General features: G+C 43.4%; 1 protein-coding gene across 5 annotated transcripts in view; it reads left to right on the forward strand.

Annotated features, from left to right (window-relative positions):
* Nucleotides 1-2,567: 2,567 nt before the first annotated feature.
* Nucleotides 2,568-24,931, forward strand: part of ABCC5 (ATP binding cassette subfamily C member 5) — an 87,471-nt gene continuing 65,107 nt past the window's right edge. For 4 of the 5 annotated variants that reach the window (XM_059163332.1, XM_059163335.1, XM_059163336.1 and 1 more), the window contains exons 1-2: nucleotides 2,568-2,716; nucleotides 6,441-6,624. In XM_059163332.1, coding sequence (XP_059019315.1) covers nucleotides 6,496-6,624 — 129 coding nt within the window. In that variant the 5' untranslated portion in view covers nucleotides 2,568-2,716; nucleotides 6,441-6,495. Of the gene's footprint in view, nucleotides 2,717-4,782; nucleotides 4,808-6,440; nucleotides 6,625-24,931 lie in introns of those variants that run through there. The other variant, XM_059163333.1, reaches the window with a different exon arrangement.

Consider the following 24,931-nt stretch of genomic DNA (forward strand, 5'->3'; position numbering starts at 1 on the left):
GTAACTTATTTTGGTTCAACATTATTTTTGAGGCTTACACATACTGATACATTCTAGTCCATGTTCTTTAACTGCTGTATAGTATTTCATTGTATGAATACCATAATCTAGTTCTCTGTTTTCCTGTTAATGGAATTTAGATTATGATTTAGATTTAGATTATGTTCACTACTAAAAACAATGCTCAATGAATATATCTCCTTGTGTATGTATATGTGTAGGGGTTTGGGGAGGCCCTTTAGAGCAGCTTTTCTCAGCTTAATAGCATTAAGCCCTGATGCCCTAAGGTATTCACTGTCTGGAATGAATTAACTTCTCCCCTGGACATCTAGAATGATACCAGATACATGTTATCCTTGGGAGAACTGAGAAAACAGTCACTCAGATTATTTTGTTTACGGCTTAACTCACTCGCAGCAGCCTCCTTTGAGAAAGACTGCCTTAAAGCGTGCATGTAGAAGCGGCATTGCTGGGTTCAAGGATAGGCATATGAGCCGGAAACCACTGGTTTCCACTAATATCTGTTCTTTCCTTCTTCCATTGTAATGGAATGGTAGATGGCTCATAGCTTCCCAGCTGATGATTGCATTTCCCAGTTTTCCTCTCACTTAGATGTGCCCATGTGACTATATTGTCACTAATAGAATGTGAATGGAAATGATGTGTGTTGCCTCCCTGCTGGTGCCTCAACACCAGGTCACACCTCTCCTCTCCATATTCTCTGTTGCCTTCCTTCCACTTGGTGATTGGTGGGGCCAATGAGTAGAACAACTCTAGGAGCTGTATGTTGAAGCTGACCGAATCACCACCACCCTGGGTCTCCAACTGCCTGTGAGGAGCAGGACTACACAACTGATCTGGTATACTTAACTAAGACTTCTACTTATGAGAAAGATAAAATTGACTTTAATCCACTACACTTTAGGGGTCTGCTAGGGACCTAACAATAAAACCCTGTAGCCCATTTCCCATCTACTAAATATGGCCAAATTGCTCTTTAATGTGGTTCTATCGATTGATACCCATTCTGCCAGCAATGTGTGAAATATCCTGTTTTTCTAGATCCTTGAAAATAGTTGCTGGTGTCGAGTGCATATGTTTTTCCATGAGATGGGCATAAAATAGTATCTCATTGCTCTTTTAACTATAATTTCCCTGATTAATTTCCTGATTGGGTGTCTTTACATGTTTGAATGGCTGCCCAGGTCTCCTTTACTATGGATGAAATTATTTGCCTATTTTCGTACTGGGTTATTTGCCATTTCTGATTGAGTTGTAGAAATTATTTGTACATTTTGTATCAAACATTTTTAGTTATAACTTGTGGTTTCACTTTTCACTTTATGGCTCTTGTACAGAAGTTTAAATTTTAATGTACTAAAAATGTATCAATCTTTCCTTTATTATTTGTTTTTGCAACTTGTTTTGGAACTTCTTTACTCCCAAATTCATAAAGATATTTCACATTTTCTTCTAAACGTTTTAAAGTTTTCCCTTTCACAGGTAGGCCTTTGATCTACCTGAAATTGATTTTTCTTGTGTGGGCTGATGTAATTCCCTGAGATTTTAAAAATACAGATAGCCAATTGTGCCAGCACTGTGTATCCAAACTTCTTCCTTTCCCTATTGATCTGTAATGTTTTCCGGGTCACAATTGATCTGTTCTGTTTTCTCGGTCACAGTTCATGTTTACATATATGCATGAGTCTGTTTCTAGCCTTTTTGTTCTGTTGCATTGGCCTATTAATCCATCCTTAGGCAGGAACACCGTGTTAATTAATTCAGCTTTATGAATTAGCTAGTTGCATAAAGCTGAACAATTCACTTTACTTTCTTCTTCTTCTTTTTTTTAATCTCCAAAATGGAAAATATATATCTACACAAGGTGTTGTTATGGAGATTAAAAGAAACAAGAATTTCGGGTAAAGCACCACATACAGAGTAGGCTAACTCAGCAGAAGAGTAGTGATGTTAAGATCCTGTTGAAGGTACTGATCAAACACAAAGAGACATACTGTGATCAATCTCTTTGGGAACCCCAGTTTGATTTCCAAAAGGAGTTGGCACACCGTATCTAAGGCTCTTGTTACTCTAGAACCCGCAATCCTCGCCTTTTATTCTCTAGAAACCAGGTAGCACAAGATTATGGGAAGGCCAATAGGATAAAAGTGAGAAAGGTGATAGTGCAGAATGCAGGGTCGAATCCTGAGCAAATAATCCTAAAATGTTAAGTGCCGTAAGAGAGATTTGGGGCTGGTCGGTCGCTGATGACCTTCACGGTGTTTTCTGGTGCATGAATGGCCGCACACCGTCGCGTCCGTCCTGCCGCGAACACCGAGCTGCCCGCCCACACAGACCTCCTGTCAACCCTCCCGACCACCCACTGGGGCACACGGCCTCAGAGAAAATTCCAGACCGGCTCGCAGCAGCTCTGAAAGGGACGGTGCAGAGCCAGGAGCGCGGTGGAAAGGAGGAGCAGCCTACACCTCCTCCAGGGCTTCTGTGGCGCTTCTGGGAAATAGAGTCCTTTGCAGTGTGTTAAGCCTCGGGCTCCTGGAAGGGGGACTACAATTCCCTTCAGGCTCGGGGAGCCTTTGTGCAGCACGCATGCGCAGTCCAGCGGCCAATGCCGCTATAAAGGCTTGTTTTGCTCCGGGGCTGATGCTCGGGAGCGTGGTCGAGTGGCCGGTACGGCCGCCCTGGAGCCGGGGTACAGGTAGGTAGCTGCTACCGCCGCACCCCTTCCATCTCCCTTGGTTGTCACGGGGGTCACCCCTGTGTTTTCCGTCCGTGGGTGGCGGGCTCGGGTCGGGGATAAGAGCAGTTCGGGAGAAACCGGAGACCCGATAAGCGCAGCCTGGCCTCCTTCAGGTCTCCCGCTGCCCTTCATTGGGACGCAACCCCCGAGGTCTGGTGGCGTGATCCTGGCGTCGCAAGGCAGGTAGGGTGGGATGAGTGGTTCGGGAGCGCTGGCTACATTCCCGGCTGCGGCCACCAGGGGGTGCTGCGCCCGCGGCCCGTGGGTGTGGGTCGCGGTGGCCTCCTCAGGCCGGAACGCGCGGTGGGAACGCCCTAGGGTCAGGGCGTCCCAGGCGAGGCTGGCCCGGGAGAAGCCCCTATCCTCATGGTTGTGGGGAGGGCGGCCTGGGGCACCCCCGCTCAAGCCGCACACCGGCGACTCTGAGCTGCCAGCGACCCTAGAAGTCATCCTTTCGTTTTTTTGCGAATGGATAAATGGAGCTTTATGACAGAAGTACGCACAGCAAACCCAGGGCAGAGCCCAGCATGGAACCACAAAATCTCTTAGCTGTCATCAGTGTCTTTCCACTTCCACCCGTCAAAGCCTCACGTTGCTTTGTGTTTATTGCACGGGGGTCATCTGGCTTCGGCACAGCAGTGGGGAGGCAGGAGGCAGCTGGGCACGGGAATGATTGGCAAAGTTTCAGAAGGTTTTGAAGGGAGAGATGGATAGGTTGTAAAGGGGTCTGGCGCCTAAGTGAGCGGTGCGGAATGTTGGAGGCACAAGCGGGTGGCAAATCGCTTCAGGTCTTGTGCAGCCGCAGGGCCTCAATGAGATTCCTGAAGTTGGATACCTAAGGAATGTTGTCACGAAGGCAATTTGGAGACACCCGTCTGGCTAGTTACGGTTCTTGTAATCCTGTGGACTCCCCCCCGCCCCCCAGTGCAGTTTCCTCTGCATCACTGTGCAGGGAGAAGGTCCACACTTTACCACTGGAAGGAGAGCCTTGATAAACAGGGCAGCTGACCCAGTGGCCTCCGCTCTATTGATTTTGAGTCTGGGCACTTCTTTGGGGTTCTCCCACTTTGGTTATTCCGCTAGTGCCATTGTAGAGCTCTGACTCAAACGTGAAAAAAAAAATCCTTTCCTTTTTTCCTTTCTTGATAGCTGAGGCAAGTTAGCATTTAAATACAACTTTTGAGCAACTGTGAGGGAGAACAGAGGAAAATAGGGAAATACACGTAGAATCCAAAAGAGTCAGGACTAGTGATCCTTTGTCAGTTTATTCCTACAACCTATCAGGATTCCTAGCTCTTGGGCCTCCGTGTGGGTTGCCCTGTCTTACAACCCTGGGAAGATGCAACCCTCCTTATGTTCAAGGCCAAGAGATAGTAACTTTGTGCCTACTCAAGGCCTGCCTACTCTCATGGCTGTGCCTCTTTTCCCAGGAAATTAAAGAAGCAAGAGTGTTAGAGGTAATGGAAGACTGCTTCCCCACCCCCCACCCCCACCCCGACATAGAATAACTTGAAATAAAGTGACTGGAACGAACTTTGGTTATGGTGAGTTCTTAGATGATTGAGATGTGCTTTATGTTCTTCTTGACATGGCTTTTGAGATTGTGAATTAGTTTGGTGGTGTCCCTTTCAAACTCACTTCCCTCCTCCTGCCTTTTTGCAAAGGAGGACTAATCTTTTCAGCTTCCACATAATCAGCTGCATTAGGGAACCTTTTGAGAGGAAGGTTGGACTTCTGTGATCCGCCTAACGAGAAGGATTACTCTGATCTGTGCGACAGTGGGGACACTGGCAGGTGCCAGATCTGTTTATAGTTTAGGCTTAACGAGGTCTCAGTGACGTGATTGCTGTGCTCTTGGTTGTAAGCTGGTGTTTTTTATGGTGCCATTTGTCCTTGGACAAGGTGACTTTTTTGTTGTTGTTGTTAAGATAAGTAATTTGGCATTATCAATTCAGGTTACTTGAACCAGACTTCTGAAAGACCAGAAGTCAAGATATTTGTGCGCTGGAAGCACATCTGTATAGAGGAGATTTAGTCCTCTTTCATTTAGTAAGTATTCTCCCTTTCTCTGATATCTTAAAAAATGAATTGTAGCTGTCAGAATTTTGTCCACAGAGTAGTGCTTTTCAGACAGTGATAAGTAGGAATTTATGGAGTCCAAAAGGCTACACTTCTTTAATTGTTAGCGAGGCTGGTTTGAAAGGTGTTTTCTCAGCTTGTATCTGGGAAACGTTGAACCATTTCGGAGTGGGAAGAATGTTTTCAAGGGGAATGTGTGTGCTTTATTTTCTCAGAAGCAACCAGAGTTGATACAGGATATTGATTAAAGGGAGGCAGGCAAGCTGGGGTTTAGAATGGAGTTTCAGGTAGATACTAGGTAAGATTTTGTAGGACAGGATGGGGAGTTTGTTTTTGTTACTGTATTTTAATAACAGCTTTGTTGAGGTATGATTTATATACCATGAAATGCACCCCTTTAAAGTATACAACTCAGTGTTTGGGTAGCACAGGTTTGTGCAACTGTCACCACTGTCTAATTCTAGAACCCTTTCAGTGGCCCAAGAGGAATTTGTTTGTAAAGTTAAGATGCAGTATTGATTTTTTTTTTTAAAGATTTATTTATTTGTTTATTTGACAGAGAGAGAGAGATCACAGGTAGGCAGAGAGGTAGGCAGAGAGAGAGAGAGAGGAAGGGAAGCAGGCTCCCTGCTGAGCAGAGAGCCCGACTCGGGACTCCATCCCAGGACCCTGAGATCATGACCTGAGCCGAAGGCAGCGGCCCAATCCACTGAGCCACCCAGGTGCCCAGATGCAGTATTGATTTGTATTGTATCCATGTAACTTCATGGAGCTTTAACATCAGCTGGGGCGCCTGGGTGCCTCAGTGGGTTAAAGCCTCTGCCTTGGCTCAGGTCATGATCCCAGGCCTCTCTGCCTACTTGTGATCTCTGTCAAATAAATAAATTAAATCTTAAAAAATAAAATAACATCAACTAATCTATTACTTGATTATAAAAATGCAGGCTGGGATATCATTGGTAGAATAAGTGCTTTGTGAGTTTTCATTTAATGACATTTAGTAGGAGGAAGGATACCCATTGTAAAATTACGGAGTTTGTAATGCTTGTAACAGACTTAAAAGCCTTTTTTTTTTTTTTTAAGACTTACCTATATGCTCTATACATTGGGTTTAAGCTTAGTTGAAGGGGGCAGTCTTTCTTTATTGGTGTGTTTATTTTTTTCTAATCTTTCTTTTCCCCCCTTAGAGGTGGGAAGTGATAATTCTTGATTCTACTACACTGGAATTTTTTTCTTTCAAAAATGAAATGGCACTTGAAACATTTCTGAAAAATTATTTTTCATAGATATAATGGTAAGAAAACATTAATGCTTTTGTCCCCCCCCCCATTTTATTTATTTATTTGTTTGTTTGTTTATTTAATCTCTACACCCAGTGTGCGGCTGGAATTCATGACCCTGAGATCATGAGTCACATGCTCTTCCAACTGAGCCAGCCAGGTGCCCCCCTTTCTTCCTATTTTAAAGTACTTTTGCATATGCTTCAGCACAACTTAGGAAATACCTTCCCTTGATGAAATTTTAAAAAGTTTTGAAAATTATTTTTCAAGTTCTGGTATCCTTAAAGTGCAGTGTTCTTCCTTGGTGGATTTTTTTATTTCAGAAATTCTCAAGTGAAACCAAAAGTCTGTGAGCCCTGGCATCTCCATTCAGAGAAGATGAAGGATATCGACATAGGAAAAGAGTATATCATCCCCAGTCCTGGTTATAGAAGTGTGAGGGAGAGAACCAGCACTTCTGGGCAGCACAGAGAGCGCGAGGACTCCAAATACAAGAGAACTCGGCCGGTCAGTATTTCCTTTCCTGAATCCCTTTTCTAACCTGCTTGCTGCACTAGACTGTACCTTCTTTCTTCCTTTAATGCTTCATTAAAAAGAAGTTTCATTTTTGTTATTGGCTTTAGGTCACTGATAAGAATTTACAGGTGCACGTGAAGGAGGAGAGGTTGGCTTCAGCCTCCCACCTGTTCCTCTGAGTTCTCTCTCTGGCTTACACTGCCTTTGGTGCCTTCTGGAAAGGCTTTGCTTAAGGGAGGTCATCTTGTAGGGATGGGGGTGGGGATGCTGGGGAGGGAGCAGAGGGAATACAAACCATTAACCTTCAGGCATATACTTACCCCCCACCACCACCACCTCTGTTGTCTGTGTTTAAAGGTGAATTGTTTGGAAGGACTCATTCAGATTTCAGAGTACTGGAGCAATTCTAGATTGTTGTAGTATAACCCTTAAGTTTTCTGAGGAAATCCATGAATGTGAAGGAGTCTTTAGATGAGAATCTAGTTTTCTCCAAGGGAAATAATGAAATATACATTTTAAATCGGAAGAAATGTCTTTCTTCTGAAAAAAAAAAAAAATCATACCTTTTCTTCAATTGCAAAAGTAACTAATAAGGAAGAATGGGGATAATTGGGTTAGGAAGGTAAGGTTTGTGTTCCTGTATTTCTTATGTGCAAATTTGAGAATCATATGAACTTCACAGCTGACACTGGAGTTTCATTAGCCTGACATTATCTGTCCCTCTTCAGTATGAAAGCTTTTGCCTTATTAATCAACATTTCTCACTGATCGGTGTTTTCTGTCTGCATTGTGTATTACACAGTGCTTTCTCATTCAGGCTTAACTTCGGAGAAGCATAGTCAGAGTGATCACTGTCAGATCCTTAGGGTGCCAGTTTTGTAACTGATTTTTATCATTTGGCTAGGCCTTATATTAAACATTTATTGACTATCTTCTGAGAGCTAGGCACTGTTAGGATAGCTCTTATCTTTGGTGAAAGTCACAGAGGTAGCATTGGAGCCAGGCTTGGAAGGATGATTGGGTGGCGATATTTTCAAGCTATTGTGTCATCTGTGCTTTATGTTTATGAATAAAATGCTTTTGATGGTGGAACCTAACTCACGGGATCACTGAGGATTAAATGAGATGATACCTACAAAATGCCTCATAGCCTATGCTCGGTAAATGTTAGATCTGAGAACTAGTAGTCTAGAGCTTAAGATGTGAAAGAAAATTCTGCATGCCATGCTAGGGAAACTTACTATGACCACTGGGGAGCTCTTAGAAGTTATTGAGGAGGGTCAATACAAAGACATTCCATGGACACTTTATCCAGCTTCCCCCAATGGTAACTTCTTGCATCACTGTAGTACAGTATATCAACATTGATATAACCGTATACCTTATTAAGACTTAACTGGTTTTGGCGCGCCTGGCTGGCTCAGTCAGTTAAGCATCTGCCTTAAGCTCAGGTCATGATCCCAGGGTCCTGGGATCAAATCCCACATCAGGCTCCCTGCTCACTGGGGAGTTTTCTTCTCCCTCTCCCTCTGCCCCTCCCTCAACCCCCTTGTGCTTGCTCTCTTTCTCTCTCTCAAAAGTAGATAAATCTTAAAACAACAACAACAAAAAGACTTAATTGGCCTTAGAGTTTTGTGGGTACTGGTTTGTGTGTATATAGTCTGTGCAGTTTTTTCCACATGTGTAGATTTGTGTGACCACTACCTCGCAGTCAGAATACACAACAGTGCCGTCACCGGCATCTCTCATGCCACCCTCACCTTCCTCACAGCCACCTTCCTCCTCCCCTCTACCCAGACAACCTCTAATCTGTTCTCTGCCTCAGTAATTTTGTCATTTTTAAAAAAGATTTTATTTATTATTTGAGAAAGAGAGAGAGAGAGAATGAGAAGGGGAAGGGTCAGAGGGAGAAGCAGGCTCCTTGCTCAGCAGGGACCCTGGTTGGGGACTTGATCTTCGGACTCCAGGGTCATAACCAGAGCTGAAGGTAGTCACTTAATCAACTGAGCCACCCAGGCACCCAGTGATTTTGTCATTTTAAGAATGCTATATAAATGGAATCACATAGTATGTAGCTTTTGAGATTGGCTCTTTACAGTGTGCATAATTCCCTTGAGATCCATGTACTTTGTTATGTGTATCAGAACTTTCTTTTTGTGAGTAGCATTCCTGTCACAGATAGTTTTTTCCTTGTAACGGGGAGTACTGTTCCATACTACAGAGGAAACACAGTCTGTTTAACCATTCATTTGTTGAGGGACATTCTGGATTCTTTCTGGTGTGTAGCTGTTATAAATAAAGCAGCCTTGAACATTTGTGTATAGGATTTGTGTGAGTAAGCTTTCATTTGTTTGGATAAATGCCCAGGAGTGCAGTTGCTGGGTCATATGGTAAGTGCATGTTTAGTTGTATAAGAAACTTCAATACTTTTTTCCAGGGTGGCTCTATACACTTTTACATTCCCACCAACAATATAGGAGCGATCCTGTTTCTCGGCATTCCTGCCAGTATTGGGCATTATCAGTATGTTATCTGAGCCATTCTGATAGGTATGTCTGATACCTCATTGTAGTTTTCATTTGTGTTACCCAATCGCTAATGATATGTGCTGAGAAGGGATTTTTAAGACTTGATTTTTATCTTAAGAAGATTAGTTTTGAGACAGTGTGGGAAAAAAACCCAGATAGGAGGGAGAGACAAAATACAGGGAGCAGCCAGGAGGCTCCTAAACCAGTCCCCTTTAGAGAGGCCAGAGGTCTGTGTCCAAGCCTAATAGGGAGGATGTAGGAGAGGGGTGATACTTAGGGGCATCTCTGAAGAAGAAGGAAGTATTGGGAGGTATGGGATTGGTAGTAAGAATTTAAAGGTATGAATCCCCAAACTTCACCCCAAGAAGAAGAATAGTAAGAATTTATGAATCCCCAAACTGACATATGGGAAGAGAAGAAGATTCAGGAGGTGAAAATGGGTTTGCTCTGAGCATGTTGAATTTGAGCCTGTCCAGATATCAGTAGGTAGGTAGAGCACAGGCCAAAAAAAAAAAAAAAAAGTCATCAGTGTTTCCATGTAGGTGAAACCTGGGGAGTGAGCAAGCTTGCCCAAGGTTGGCTGATAAAAAAGCAGAAAGAGTGGGAACCTGGGAAGCTACTGTGTGGTCTGGTGAAATTTCTGGGGCCAGGGTACCTGTCCAGGTGATAAGAGTAGAACTGACGTTAGGCAGCAGTGGTGGCAACCCAGCTTCTTCTCTACAGTGGGGAAGAACTGGAAATAGGGATACTGTTGTGCCTTTTGTCCCCTAAATTATTAAGTCAGCTGCCAGACAGGAAGTTTCCTTCATGTGATCGAGTCTTATCTTGAAACAGGAAGGTTAAACCATTTTGATAAAATTTTAGGAGTCCATGTGAATTTCATTTTCATTATCCTTTCATGTTTCATGATTTGAGTACTGTTTTCATGATTTTTATCTTATCCTTTGTACCCTGTGAACTTTTTTTTAGGCAAAGCATTTCTTTTTTTTTAAGATTTTATTTATTTCTTTGATAGAGAGATCACAGGTAGGCAGAGAGGCAGGCAGAGAGAGATGGAGAAGAAGGCTTCCTGCTAAGCAGAGAACCTGATGCAGGCCTCGATCCCAACACCCTGGGATCATGACCTGAGCTGAAGGCAGAGGCTTAGCCCACTGAGCCACCCAGGCACCCATGTATTTCTTTTAATCTACTGGGTTTCTTTTTGCTCAGTCTTGACCAGAGCAATAAAATCACAGGTTTATGCAGCCTGGTTTTTATATACATTAAAATGAATGTGTAACTATCAAATGTTTTTAAAAGTTCTCATACTACCTAGAATCTTGAATATTACCTGTCAAAACCCCAAATTTCCTAAACATGTTTATATTGAACTTGTCTCATATGTTAGCGGTTTGCTGACAGAACCAGCAAGATGATAAAATGTTTCTGGTTCAGAGATGGTATAAAAACGGATAATTTAAGTAGTTGGGAAGCAGGATGGCTGTGTAAACATGTATTTTCTAAAAAAATGTAAGCAGCTAATTGGTTAGAAATTACAATTTCAGGGGCGCCTGGGTGGCTCAGTGGGTTGGGGCCTCTGCCTTTGGCTCGGATTGTGATCCTATGGTTCTGGGATCTAGCCCCGCATTGGGCTCTCTGCTCAGTGGGGAGCCTGATTCCTCCTCTCTCTCTGCCTGCCTCGCTGCCTATCAAACAAATAAATAAAATCTTAAAAAAAAAAAAAAAAGGAAATTACAATTTTTTTTTTTTTTTTTTTTTTTTTTTTAAAGATTTTTTAATTTATTAATTTGACAGAGAGAAATCACAAGTAGACGGAGAGGCAGCCAGAGAGAGAGAGGGAAGCAGGCTCTCTGCTGAGCAGAGAGCCCGATGCGGGACTCGATCCCAGAACTCTGAGATCATGACCTGAGCCGAAGGCAGCGGCTTAACCCACTGAGCCACCCAGGCGCCCTGGAAATTACAATTTCATGTCATAGGATCATAACTATCATTTCTCTATTAGTTGTTAAGGAGGAAATCTGGAATAGGACCTCTCAGTTGCCAGGTATCCATCAGAAATTAAAAAACAGCCCCTCCACGTAACGAAAGAAAGGACCCTTCTGTGGCTCTTATTTCTTTTTATGCACCTCCATTAGCCTTTCATGGGTTCAGTTGACATGGAAATGTGAAACTGTGTCAAACCATAAGTCAGAAGCAAAGCACCCAGAAACAAATTCTGATTTTGAACAGGCCAGTGATTTTTTCCTCTCAAGCTTTAAGCAAAGTTGCAGAGTACACAGTTTGCCTATTTCTTTGTGCTGTGACCAAATCTTTCTTTTGGAATACCCGTTGGGAAAACTGCTCTCATCAGTCACATCTTCAGATAGTCGTGTCCTATCAGCTTAGAGATAATTAAGGTAAAATCAGTCATCTTCACCCTTCACCTTGTTTAGGACTAATAAGTGAATGCTGGTGGCCACGCACGATTTGAGGCTGAGGAGACATCCTTGAATCCTGAGGTGTGTACGGGCGTCCCTTCTGCTGCTGTTAGTTTTTTGAGCCTAAGGACTAAGCTTGGCATTAGGCTGGCATTAGTTGAACCCACATGAAGATCATGTCTAGACTGCTCCTTAACCCTGACTTAACCCTGTGTTTGAAACAGACTCTCCTGGCTCCTTTTTTTTTTTTTTTTTTTAAAGATTTTATTTATTTGACAGAGAGAGATCACAAGTAGAGAGAGGAAGGAGCAGGCTCCCCGCCTAGCAGAGAGCCCGATGCGGGACTCGATCCCAGGACCCCGAGATCATGACCTGAGCTGAAGGCAGAGGCTTAACCCACTGAGCCACCCAGGCAGCCCCCTGGCTCCTTTTCTTACAACTGCATTCAGTATATACTTGGACATCACTAATACCACAAGCCCTGGTTGGTTTGTTTGAAGATGTGATGTTTATTCATCTTTTATTCAGCAGTCTCCAAGATGCACACACATTCCTGAACAAAGTGGGCTGGAGCAGATGAAGAGAAACTGACGGGGGGACCTGCCTGTCCTGATACACAGAATGTGAAACTCCTAGACATGTACCTAGATGACTGTAATTTTGGTACTGTGGAAATTAGCAAGAAGGAAAGAATGCTTTGGTCTCCGAGGTCAGGGAAGACTTTAGGAGGAGGTGGCACCGATTGGAGACTTTAGGAATAGGGAGAATGTGGAGGAATGAAGAACTGGCAGAAGAAATCTGTGGATAGGGAGGAGGAGGCCCTTTTGGCTTTATGCATGAAGTGTGGACTCGCAGATGTAGGGGGATGGGTCCGCGAGTTTCCGATGCTGTGTGTGTTCTTGAATAATGGGCCAAAGAGTTTGGATTTTAGTTGCTTTAAGTTAAAACTTAAGCAGAAGCAGGACAAAGCTGTTTGATACTTCTCTAAGCTTTTTTATCGTGGTGGTTGTTTTTGCTTGAGGCTCTCAGGCCAAAGCCAAGGGTGACTTGTTTTTCACAAGCATGTCTAATCTAGGAAAAGAGGAAGAATGGAAATAAGCAGAAGTTAACTCATATGCCATTATGACTGCTCACTCTTTTTTTCCCTTCTCTCAAAAGCGCACCAATGGTGAAATTTTCTTTCTACCAAGTTAGAATATTCTGCCGGTAGAAAAGGTAGCAAAGCAAGTACCCATAAAGTCCATTGACCTTCACTTGTGTTTCCTTTAGTTCTGTGTTAGACTGACCCTCTAGCCTTGGTTGGAGTTTTCATAATTAATGATTTGAAGTATTTTGGTGAGCTGAAGTTCTATCCCAGGGCTCAAGGATGTGAGTCTAATCTCTTACCAAGAAATGTGATTCTAAGGCATATTATTACGAATGAATTGTGGTCTCAATATACACTCTTTGCAACTTCTAGAAGATTACAGCAGAAAACATAGATCACCCTTAACCCCTCTACCTAGCAGCAATCACTGTTACAAAGTAGTTTCGTCTAGTACATTACACTTTCAGAGATTTGAACTCTGAATTCAGCTTTTCTGTATGGACTAAGGGTATGTGAATTTAACCTATGCCCTTGTGTTTTCAGAGTTAAGAATATTACCTGGGAGTCCACTTGCTGTTAAGAAGGAGAAGCAGGATGAAGGAGATTAGTATTTGCAGTCTCTGCATTCTTTTTCTCTTGATTGGTACTCAGTGACTCAGCAGATTTTCTGGGCAGTTAGTGATAGGATGACTAGGAACACCTGCTCCCCCCCCTTTCCCTGTAGGCATCTATAAAGCTTTATAAAGCTCTGTCCGGGTGTGATACGGTGATCTGGCATGGTGCCAGGTGTTGGTTTCCAATAGCAGCCCAGAGTCCTCTGGCGGAGATGACAACAGCTCTGTCATTGGTGTAGAGCCCCAGTGGCTTTCCTGCGTGGTGAAATGACTCTACAGAGCCGTGGGTCTCCGGAGGTTGGCCTGCTGCCACGATCAGGAGCCCTTTCTGCTGTCTGCAGTAGGGCTGCTGCCTGCTGCTTTCCTAGGAAATGCTGCTTCAGGCAAATAAATATAGCCTGTTGGCCTGAGTTAAAGGAGCTTTCTGCCAAAAGGGAAGAAAAGTATTGGAACAGTTTCCTGTATGTTAAGCAGCTGAGTCTTTATTTTTGTTAAGATATATAATTGGGACGTTACAAATGGTTAATGAAAACTTGTTCAGTGAAATCTTGGTTCTGCTTTTAGGTAGCCTTCTGCTAAGGCTTTCTTTCATGTCTTACCTTTTTTTTTTCCTTTTCTCTTAATCAGAAATAAAAAGGTCAATGCCGGGAACAGAAACAGGGCCTCCAGAAGTCTTTGCAATGATCAAACCTGTCAATATCAAAATGACAGATTAATGTGAAGTTAATTCGGTACACTGAAATTCACTAATTAGCAGAATTAAGCTTGTCTGTCCTTTCCCTTCTTATCCTCTTTTTAGGGAGTTAGTCTGTTTAGTTAATTAGATCTTTATATATGTTTTAATTATTTAAGATTATTTTGTAAATTAGCAGTTCAAGAAATCGGCTTAATTCTCCTTAGATATCAGATGAGAACTTCCGTTTACTGAAGCAGAAACGGTGTTGAGCAAACACTTGGTTTTCTTAAATGTTGTGTTCTCGAAGTAGAAAAAGAGTGAGGCTGCCCCAGTCTTCACTTTTGTGTTTGCTTCTCACCCTGGTCAGGGGTTGCTGCTTGCGCTGCAGGGTGGGGTCACGTGACAGAAGCACTAAGCATTGGTCGTGGGTGTACGTGTGGTACTAGGCACTGAAGGAAGTTTTATCTACAAATTATACTTTGGATTTTTTTTTTTTTTTTTTTTTTAAAGCTAAAGCCTGGCAGTCTTGAAGAGATTTTGTGAAATGCCAAAGAGCAAAACTCTACTTTCTAAATCTAATTCTCAGCCTAGGCTGCATATTAAAATCACCTGGAGAACATTAAAAACCATGCCTCTGCAGGGTCCTATCCCAGAACTATTAAACAGTCTCTGGAGTAGCACTCAGGCAGGCATCCGTGTTGTTTTAAAGCTGCTGTGGTGATCCAGATGTGTAGCCAGCACAGAGAGCCTCTGCTGTAGATCTCACGGAATAAAATTTCTTCTTATCCCCTCAGCCAGTGGGGCTCCCAAGTGTTTCCTGTAAGAAAACTTTTTTTCTCCCTTGGTTCATTTTCAGTTTAATCCTTTGAGACCTTATCATTGTAATAACAACATTAATCTCACACCCCAGCATAATAGGAACTTCGAATAAGTTCCTTGGAATTAAGCTTATGAAACAAGTGAAAACCCTCCAATTCCTGCGGATTACTAGAAGATGCTAGATTATGAGCTGTAGGAAAATATCTGTTTACCATGAAGTTGGTGTTAAGTTCTATGCAGTGGTCTTCTGGATGAACTCATGAAGGTTGCCTTCTAGAATTTTGCTGTCCCTCTGAAGTGGCCACTCATGTGGAAGTTCTTAAGGAAAGAGCTGACGATAGTCAAGATCATGCTCCTAATCCATTGCAGTAAGGATGGGATGAGAACTGGGAGAGGAGATGTCCTTGGTCGTTCTCTTTGTCTTGTTCGAGGTGGGGAGGATGGCAATGCCTGAAGTCAGTTGGTCTTGGGAGAGTATCACATTTTCAATTTCTTTTCTAATTTAAAATAAGATTTTAATTTCTTTTTAACTTAATTTTCAAGATTTTGAGTCTCTTGATCATATAAGAGTTCCCCTTAGTAAATTTGTCTGTCTAGATGTTTGTCATAAAGGCCTCTACAGGGTAGAAAAGCTTTTTCTCAGGCCAGAAAGGTTTCTAAGAGGCTGCCCTTTCCGAGTCTGTGTTAAAATCTTGTGAATTAAAGGAGAGGAGGGGGAGAATGGGCTGTAGGATCTGAGGCCCATCCTTTCTGAGGTGCCCCAAGTCCTGCTGTTTCTGTGGGGTGTGCCAGACGGGAGTGGTGCAGCCTTTAATCCCCTTGGAAGCCGAGAGGCGCCTCTGCGCTGCCAGTCTGTTCCTGCGCTCCCTGCGTTCAGGATCAACTTGGATGAGTCCTCAGCCGCCGGGTTTAGGAAGGCTGCCCCGCTGTTGTCCTGCTGTCAGGAAGGGATTGTGCAGCCTGGGGAACGATTTCTGGCCCCTGGTATCTTGTCCCCGGGGCCTCCATGCAGGGCTAAGCCCACAGTTGCCTTGTCAGCAGACGTTCTGCTCTGGCAGCCTGTTCAAATGAGACAAACGAGTTAAGCGGCGGCCATGCTGTGTGATAGGTGCGGCAATGATCCCAGCCGTGGCGATGGTGCCAGTGTGCCCCTCGGAGGGCAAGTCTCTTGTGCAAGGATCTCCCTTTGCTTATGCATCAGATTGTCCTTGTTTCACTCAGCCGATGGACATGAATATGACTGTGTGTCTCCCTGACCTTTATTTGATTTCGTGGACCCCTTTGAGCTCCCCAGAACGCCCCCCCCCACCATTGTGCTCCATCAGCATCGCCTTAGTAGGGCAAAAAATGCTCAGCATCTCCTAGCTACAAAATCCTTGGGAAGATATAAGTGGTGGTAGTATTTCCTGCTTTCATGTTTCTCAGCTCCCAGATCAAGCAGTATTTTTCCCTTTGGAATGAATCTGCTGCTGCAGCTGCCTTTCTCTGGCCGAGTCATCTGGCCGTGGAGAGCCTTTTGGTCTGCAGTGCGTGTTAAGAGAAATAAAGAGAAATGGGTGCCTTTACCCACTCTCTAGAGAAACTTTAAAGAGTTACTTCTAAAAAGAATTTAAAGTACTGTAACATAACAAGTACATCCCCCAGATCAGCACAGGTGAAATCCTAACTAGGTGAACTGGTTAGCCATGTAGGGCTACCCGAGCACCACTGACATTTTGGGACCAGAGAATTCTTTCTGGGGGGGCGGGGGGGTTCTGTGCCTCGTAGGATGTTCTGCAGCATCCCTGGCCTCTGCCCGCTGGGTGCACAGTTGTGACAGAGATGGCTCCAAACATTGCCAGATGCCCCCAGGGCAAGAAAAATCATCCTCCTATGTCTACAGGTTAAGGGTTCAGTCCTACAAGACTGCCCTCCACCCCACAACCTCAGATGCCAGTCGCAAGCCCCAGGTTGTTTGTTCCCTATATTTCTGACCGACTGGCTACAGATGGGAGGTTCCAACAACTTTCTCCTTAAATTTCTTTTAATTTGCTAGAGCATCTCACAGAAAGAACTCAGGGAGACACTTATGTTTATCAGTTTATTAAAGGATATGATAAAATATATGAACAGCCAGATGAAGAGAAACACAGGGCAAGATAGGGGAAAGGGCATGGACTTCTAGGTGCTCTAGTCTCTTCAAATCTCCATGAGTTCACCACCCTGGAAGCTCTCCAAACCTAGTCTTTTTGAGTTTTTAATAGAGATTTCATTACATAATCAATATTGACAAAGTTATTGGCCATTGGCTGATTCAACCTACAGCCCCGTGGTGGGGGGCAAGACTGAAAGTTCCAACCCTTTAATCACATGGTTGGTTCTCTCAGCAGTCAGTCCCCAACCTTGGATGGAGTCCAAAAGTCTTTCATTAAGACTATAAAAGACACCTTTATCACTCTCAGCACTTAGGAAGTTCTAAGGGGTTTTGGAGCCGTGATCCAGTAAGTGTGGATGAAGACCAAACATATATGAAAATGTATTTTGGTTATCTGAGTCACCAAATATATATATCTCTTATAAATCACAGTGCCACAGAGGGAAATCTGAATCTCAATTAATTCGCCTTTGATCTGTTACTTGTTTGTCCCACCAATATTCACTGAATCATGTTTCTCTACCCTGTTATATTATTTACGTTTTCATATAGTACACCCTAATGGCTTGAATATAGTAATTGCTTTCTCTTGGTTCATTTCCATTTTTAATTCATCAACCTTAGAATGTTGATAGCTCACTTTAAAGAATGTTAATATGGTATGATCAATTTATTTTTACCTTTGAAGAGACATAATTTTTTTTCCTGGCATGTTTGGCCAGGTAAGCTTTTTTGGGAAGCCTAGGGAGAGAAGTTAGGCCAGTAGAACAGTTAGAAGGATAAGACATCTGTGCAGTTACTGGAGGGTGGTATAAGGATAATTTTATTTTATGTTTCAGTGTAAGTCTGTAATGTATGTATCTTAACATCTGTTTACCTTTGGTTTAAAAATAATCAGGAAGTACATTTTTGCAATTAGGTAAAAGCTTATTTACATTCTGGTGTTCTAATCATGTCTTTGTGACTTTGACTTTGGAAACTACCATTTGCTTATCATGGAGATTAGTTGAGAGAGTTAGAGAGTCATAGTTTATTTTAATCTGATACTCCTCCTGGGGAAAAGAGGAGAGCTGACTGTAAAGGTACATTTGAGGTCATCTTGTACAGTACGGTTTATTTGCTTGTTTTTTTCTTTGAAAGGAAAGTAGCATAGTAATTAAGAGCCTTGGCTCTGGAGCCTGGATTCAGATCCCTGCTGCTACTTAACATCTAAGTGCCTCCCTTTTCTTAGCTGTAAAATAGGAGAGATAATAGTCCCTACCTCCTAGGGTTGTTATGAGGATTTAAGTAAGTATCTATAAAATATTTGAAACAATGCTTGGCACATAGTAAATGCTGTGTTGGTTTATTTTAAGTTAGTTTGCCCAAATATTTCTGTCTTCTTAGAGGAAGCAGTTTGCCTTTACAGATCCATGCTAGTCATGAGATCTGGCTACAAACAAGGAAGATTGCCCTAGCTTCCTCTATTTCTTGCTTACACCCCGGGATAGGCGGGATAGAGGCAGCATCAGGTCAACGAAATAAAACTCAGAGTACTAAAGCTGACAGTCTTTAATTAGCTTTAGGGGGGAGGTCATCAAGAGGATGTAACCACCAACTGACCCATGAGCTGGACCCTTACAGTGGGAAGCTCTTCACTCCCATCCCCTGTCCTTGGAATGTGGCTGCCACTTGCCTTTCTGTCTCCCAGGACACAGCCTTGAGATAGTAATGTGCTCTTGAGACCATCTGGACTGTATACGTAACTGAACCTGGTTAGGGCTTCTGTATAAATGTTTAAGATTCTGGCAGGGGGAGTGAAGATCTACTCATCTTGTGGCCACTCAAGAAAAGTCTTGGGGCACCTGGGTGGCTCAGTGGGTTAAGCCTCGGTCTTTGGCTCAGGTCATGATCTCAGGGTCCTGGGATCAAGCCCCACATCTAGCTCTCTGCTCAGCAGGGAGCCTGCTTCCTACCCCCCCCCCACCCCCCACCCCACCCCCGCCTGCCTCTCTGCCTACTTGTGATCTCTCTGTCAAATATATAAATAAAATCTTAAAAAAAGAAAGAAAGAAAGAAAAGTCTCGTGTGTAAGTTCCTTTGTTTATTAAACCTGCCACCTACCAGCCTGGAGTGGTTTGGCTCTTTCTTTCTCCTTGGCTTGCTTGTATGGGGGCCAGTTTACAAACCAACAGTCGGCAAGCCAGCCAGGAGACCAACAAAATGGCCACAGGAAAGAGGCATCCTCCTTGAGGAAAATCCCTGGCTGGCTATCATCCTCAGGTGGGGAGTGGTGGCCTGTTTGTTAGATGCTTGTGGACTCGCATGTGAGTACTGGGACGCCCTAAAAATGCCAGTGGGTTTGATGTACTTTTGAGAAACTACACCTAGCACACTGTGGCAAAGGAGGGAAAGGGTTGTCTCCCACAGTGAGCTGGTCTGTACTGCAGGCAGCTCTGCTAGCCACTGACGCCCAGCTAGAGGCTGAAGTTAGAGAATAATGTGCACCTGTCCACTACCCTGTTAGCTTCAGAAGTAGCAGACAAGGTGGGAGAGCAAGATAATAAGTTAGAGACCCCAGTGTGCCATTTTGCAAAGCTAGGAGAGTGCAGGCAGCTGTGGATTGAGGTCTGAGCACCTGTGACTAAGCCTGATTAGGACTCTAAGGGGGGAGATTGCTAGAAAGTGAAGAGAGAATAGAATGAAAGGGACACTATTTGTGGTGATTGACAGTGAAACAGACAAAATACCAGTGCTGTCCAGCCCCTAATACAGAGGAAAGTTCTAAATACCAATTACTCAAAAAACTCTGAAGATAAAACTAACACTCTTTCTGCCCCTCCCTTAAGGTTGTAAATTTTATCATGTCTTTGAAATATAAACACCCTAGGAGATAACTGAAAAACTGCCTACAGAGGCTAAATTTATAAATGGGGGAAAAGAGGCTTTTCAGAATACAGACTGCTGTAGAAGCTCTCTTGCCCCAGAAAGCTTTAGCCATGTTGAGTGGTGTCTGATTCGTGGCTCGAGTTTTGCAATGAAAGCTTTGGGATTTCGGTTTGGGTATGTCTGCATGTTATGTGTATCCATGGATATATATTATATATGTGATGTTTTTCTATCTCCAGAGGGCATTGTCAAAATTACTGTGTAAAAGAGCTCTATTTAATTGGCTTAAAGAAAAAAATTTTACAGTTTTTTAAAAAACTTTTTTATTTTAATTCAGTTAGCCAACATATAGCACATCATTAGTTTTTGATGTAAAGTTCAACGATTCATTAGTTGTGTATAATACCCAGTGCTCATCAGATCACAGTTTTAAGTTTTAATATGAATAATATACTCATGTAAAACCGAAACAATTTTATTTCATCTTCTAAAAGGACAAAGTTTTCTTGGACTGTTGGTCTGTTCCTGATGAGATTATGAATGGTTTTTCTTTAACTTTCAAGTAATCTGCCTAGAAAACAAAGATTCTATGTTTTATGGAAATAATTTCCTGTGCCTCATGTTATCTTTATCAGGTCTTTGATTATTTTAGAAAACTGAGTCTTCTCTATTATAAGAGCTAAGTTTTTTTCCACAATTCTGTAACTTTCTGTATTAGTTTTTGAAGTCTTTAACTGTCACTTTGGCAAAATGAATAAGTATTGTTTCACAGCAGCCTATAATCTAATCGATTGTTTTAAGCCTTTTGATATTTTGACCCACTGCAGTTCCCATAAATCAAATTCTAATGAAGTCTTGTTGACTTTGAACTAACTTTGGGATTTTTCAGAGGGTCCCTGGACTGTCTCAAAAGATGAGTTCTCTGTCCTTTTTTTTTTTTTAAGAGATTTTATTTATTTATTTGACAGACAGAGATCACAAGTAGAGAGGCAGGCAGAGAGAGAGGAAGGGAAGCAGGCTCCCTGTTGAGTAGGGAACCCGATGTGGGGCTCGATCCCAGGACCCCGGGATCATGACCTGAGCCGAAGGCAGAGGGAGAACCCACTAAGCCATCCAGGTACCCGAGTTCTCTGTCCTTGTGAGAGGAAGACATTGATCTAATTACATCTATTTGGCATGTTAAATTTCATGGGAAGCACTGTCAAATAAGAAGTGATGCTAAACTTTCTTCACATTGCTCCAGAAATTATACAAAATTTCCAAAGATCTGATGTGTCCTGGTATAGTGTTCAGTTATAATCCTAGTTATTATTTTAAAAAGGATATCACAGAAATGACTAAATTTCTCTGTCCACCATGTTATCATGAACTTTCATCAGATCTTTAACTGTGACCATTTTTAAGTCCTTTGTCAATTATACAGACATGTATTGTTTTATTCTGATGCTTTTGCAAAAGTGCTTCATCTTCAGAGAGATTCATGGAAAAGACTCTGACAGGTACAGGTTTCTGGTAACTAAGATTAGCTTGCCTTTATGTGGGAGGAGCAATAATGGACTTTTCATGTGCTTCCCCAAGGCTACACACACAGCTCCACAGTATGTCATGGGATGGTAGCCTGAGACTTGTCCCTGTTCTCCTTCTCCACATCAGTAAAATGGGCCCATTGCATTGATGATATAATGTTACCATGTGAAAACTTGCCTCTCCTTTGGGACACTGCAGATTTTGCTGGAACACCTGTAAGGGAGAGGATAGGAGTGTACCCACAGAACATTTAAGGCCCAGGCACTGCTGTGAAGTTTTTAGGAGTCAAGATGGCATTATCCCAGAAACTATTGATAAGGTGCAAGCCTGTCCATCCCCTAAGAATGTGAAAGAGCTTCAAGCCTTTGTAGAAGTTTGGGAGTTCTGGAGGACTTTTGTTCACCACCTGATGCAGTGCCTTTACCCTTTTTTCCACCTGGCAAAGAAAGGGCATGTGTGGGACTGGGGATCAGAGCAGCTCACCTCTTTGGAGAAGATAATAATCTAGTGAAGTAGCTTAAAGCCCTAGGCATCTGCCAAGCAGGACTGCCATTTGTGTTAGATGTGTGTGTGATTCTGGAAGATATGGGTCAGGTGCTATGGCAGAGACAACAGAAGGAGAGAGTACCCCTAGGATTTTGGTCCCAGCCATGTGAGGGAGCAGAAACCTGATAAAACCCCATCCCCCAGTAGTTTCTAGCAGTGTACAGAGCATACCTCCAGGTAGAGCCTCTCAGGCAGCAGCCAGTGTAACAGCCAGTGGGCTGAACTCAGAGTGGTTGGCAGGTGATCATTCATGAGTCCTAGCTGTTAACCCTTTGCCCCAACAGTTGGGCTGTTCTAAAGGAATTAACCCTCTGATTTGGACAATGGGAAGCTGAGAAGTGGATGATTATCAGTGGGTCTTTGTGGGGTCAGGATGTGTGGGGGAGCATTTGGGTTTACCTGCAAGAGCCTGAGACAGTCTCAGTGCCTTCCCGCTTATAAGGTTCTGACATGGTGGTGTGAGTCCTTCAGTAAGTGTAGCGGACCTAGTGCATGGGAAGAGCAGCCACCATTGTGCCCAGGTGGAATGATTTATTGCTGAGGATGCCAGATTGCCCTTGACATACAGTGATTTAGTTAATGTAGGAACAGTATGTTCTCTGTGTTCCAAATAATACCCAAGGCAACTGCCAAAGGAATCTGAGGCCATCCACTGCAGTTCCCAGCTTGTGACAGATTGGCAAATTGATTATATTGGCTCCCTCTGTCAGAGCGAGCGTTCTAAATATGCCTTAGTTTGTGTGAACACTTGGCTAACCCAAGCTTTCCCCTGTTGCCATGCAAACTGGGCTGCCACCATGAGGGAATTAGAGAAGCTGAGTGCCATATACAGTTAACAATCAATCAGACAGTGGTCACACGCCAAAGGTCATGATGTTTCTAACTGGGCAAAAGAACATGATATTGAGTTTAGGTTGCCCCTATAACCTGCAAGTAGTAGGGTTGGTAGAAAGGAAAAATGGAACCTTAAAGTAGCAGATTTAATTACTAATAGATAAAAACCCCTTGGCCAGGTGGGTTCAAGTACTGTCCCAGCTTTAATACATTTGTATGATCAACCAGTCAGACCTCTTATCGCATATGCCAGACGGGGGATCCCTGCTGAGGCACCCAACATTGTAAAGGTATGGATGGCTTGGTAAATAGCCATTGTGCCAACTTTCACCATGGATCAACATGTTATGCTGCTGAGAACACCAAATCCCATCATGCCTGGAAATGTGTCATCTCTTAGAATTTGCAGTGAGATGTCTCACCTGGATTGGTGACTTAGTTCACATCCCTGGATGATGAACTATTCAGTCTCCACTGGGATCCTGTTGTTGAAACCCATGATGACTGGAATGGAACATGTGCCATTGAAAGAGGGGAAGAGGTGGGTGTCCTGGTCTGGCACCTCCCACCCCCAGTCCATCCGCTTAGGCCTACCAGTGCTGCCTCCCTACCAGTATGTATGGTTATGTATGGTGTATACAACCAGGTCAAGTTCCCAAAGCTGCCAGTCTCCCTCTCCTCGAGGCTGGGTGGGTATGTTCTGTTTTCCACTGATACAGTCATTTGGGTGCCTTCTTTGTTCCCTCCATTGGTCTGGAGGACATTACAGAAATGATAACTAACAATGACTGTCCTTACTGAACACTGGATGTCTCTAATGAGAAAAGCTTTCTTCCAGAATAGAGTGGCCTTGGACATTATTACTGCCTTGCCAGGAGGCACCTGTGCCATTGCCCAAACAGAATCCTGTGTGTTCATACCTGATGAGTCTCCAATATATCATTTCTATTAAATCAAACAGGGCACAAGTAAGTGCCCTGAGTGATCCGGCTCCCAGCCTAGGAGACTTAATGAATCAGTGGCTTGGAACATGAGACTCTTGGTGGAAAAGTTAGCACTGATTTTGGGAATCATTACCTTAATCTGTGTTTTTTATGTGCCTGTGTTATGGCTGTGGCATCCGCCTCCAGTGCAGCCAGATAGCCACCAAAGGGGCCACCTCCATGCGAGGGAAACTCCTTGCTGACTGCTCAGGCAGGTCACGCTGTGGAAGAGCTGGTCCTGGAGGTTGGAGTGTTGGGGAAGGTCATCAGGAGAATATGATTGCCACCTGACCCGTGAGCTCCACCTAGGCAATCACAGGCTCCTGACTTTCTCCGCTGTCCTTGAAACATAGCTTCTGCTTCCCTTCCCCACTCCAAAAAGCTGTTCCCAGGACACAGCTGTGAGATAGTAGTGTGGTGTTGAGACCATTGGATGGTTTATGTGACTAAACCCAGTTAAGGCCTCTGCATCAACTCTTAAGGCCTGGTGGGCAGGCACTGAGGTCTGTTCATCTTGTGGCTGCCTAAGGTAAGCCTCATGTAAATTCCCTTATTAAACTTGCTGCCTCCCAGTCTAGAGCGGTCTGCCTCTTTCTTCAGGCTCTTCTTGCCCTGCTGTACAGGAACCAGTTTGCAAAGCAACAGTTCTCTTTTGCAGTTATCCTGGACTACATATTCTGTAATAAGGTTAATTGAACAAACTGGATAGATGGTAATTGCTAGGAGCTTCACTACTTAATCCTGTAATCCCCCATTATTTAGGAACTTGTCCTAAGTAAACTGGAAAGAAAAACATAAATTATAATTATTGATTATAGTGTTAAAAATAAGCAAGTGGAGAATCTAAACAGAAATAGAATGGTTAAGAAGATGCCTCAGTGGTATATCACAGGGTATTCAATGATAATAATGCGGACTGTGAGCCAACATGAAGATATTTTAATTGGCTTTTTTTTTCAGAGAGAGAGAGGGAGAGAGCGGATGTGTGCGCCTGTGTATGAGCACGTGGGGGGAGGGGCAGAGGGCGAGAGACAATCATAAGCAGGCTCCACACTCAGCTGGGAGCCCCACCCAGGCCTTGCCTTTACAACCCTGAGATCATGACCTGAGTCGAATTCGATGCTTTACTGTCGTGAGTCACCCAGGTGCCCCTTAATTGACATTTGAAAAGTAGGTCCCAAGCTCTGTACTGTGTCAGAGGCCAGGGATACAAACAAGTGAGAGGTGTTACTTCACTGGAGCCTACACTCCAGGAGCTCTTATCA

This window comes from Mustela lutreola, chromosome 2, assembly GCF_030435805.1.
Source record: "Mustela lutreola isolate mMusLut2 chromosome 2, mMusLut2.pri, whole genome shotgun sequence".
NCBI classification, from domain to species: domain Eukaryota; kingdom Metazoa; phylum Chordata; class Mammalia; order Carnivora; family Mustelidae; genus Mustela; species Mustela lutreola.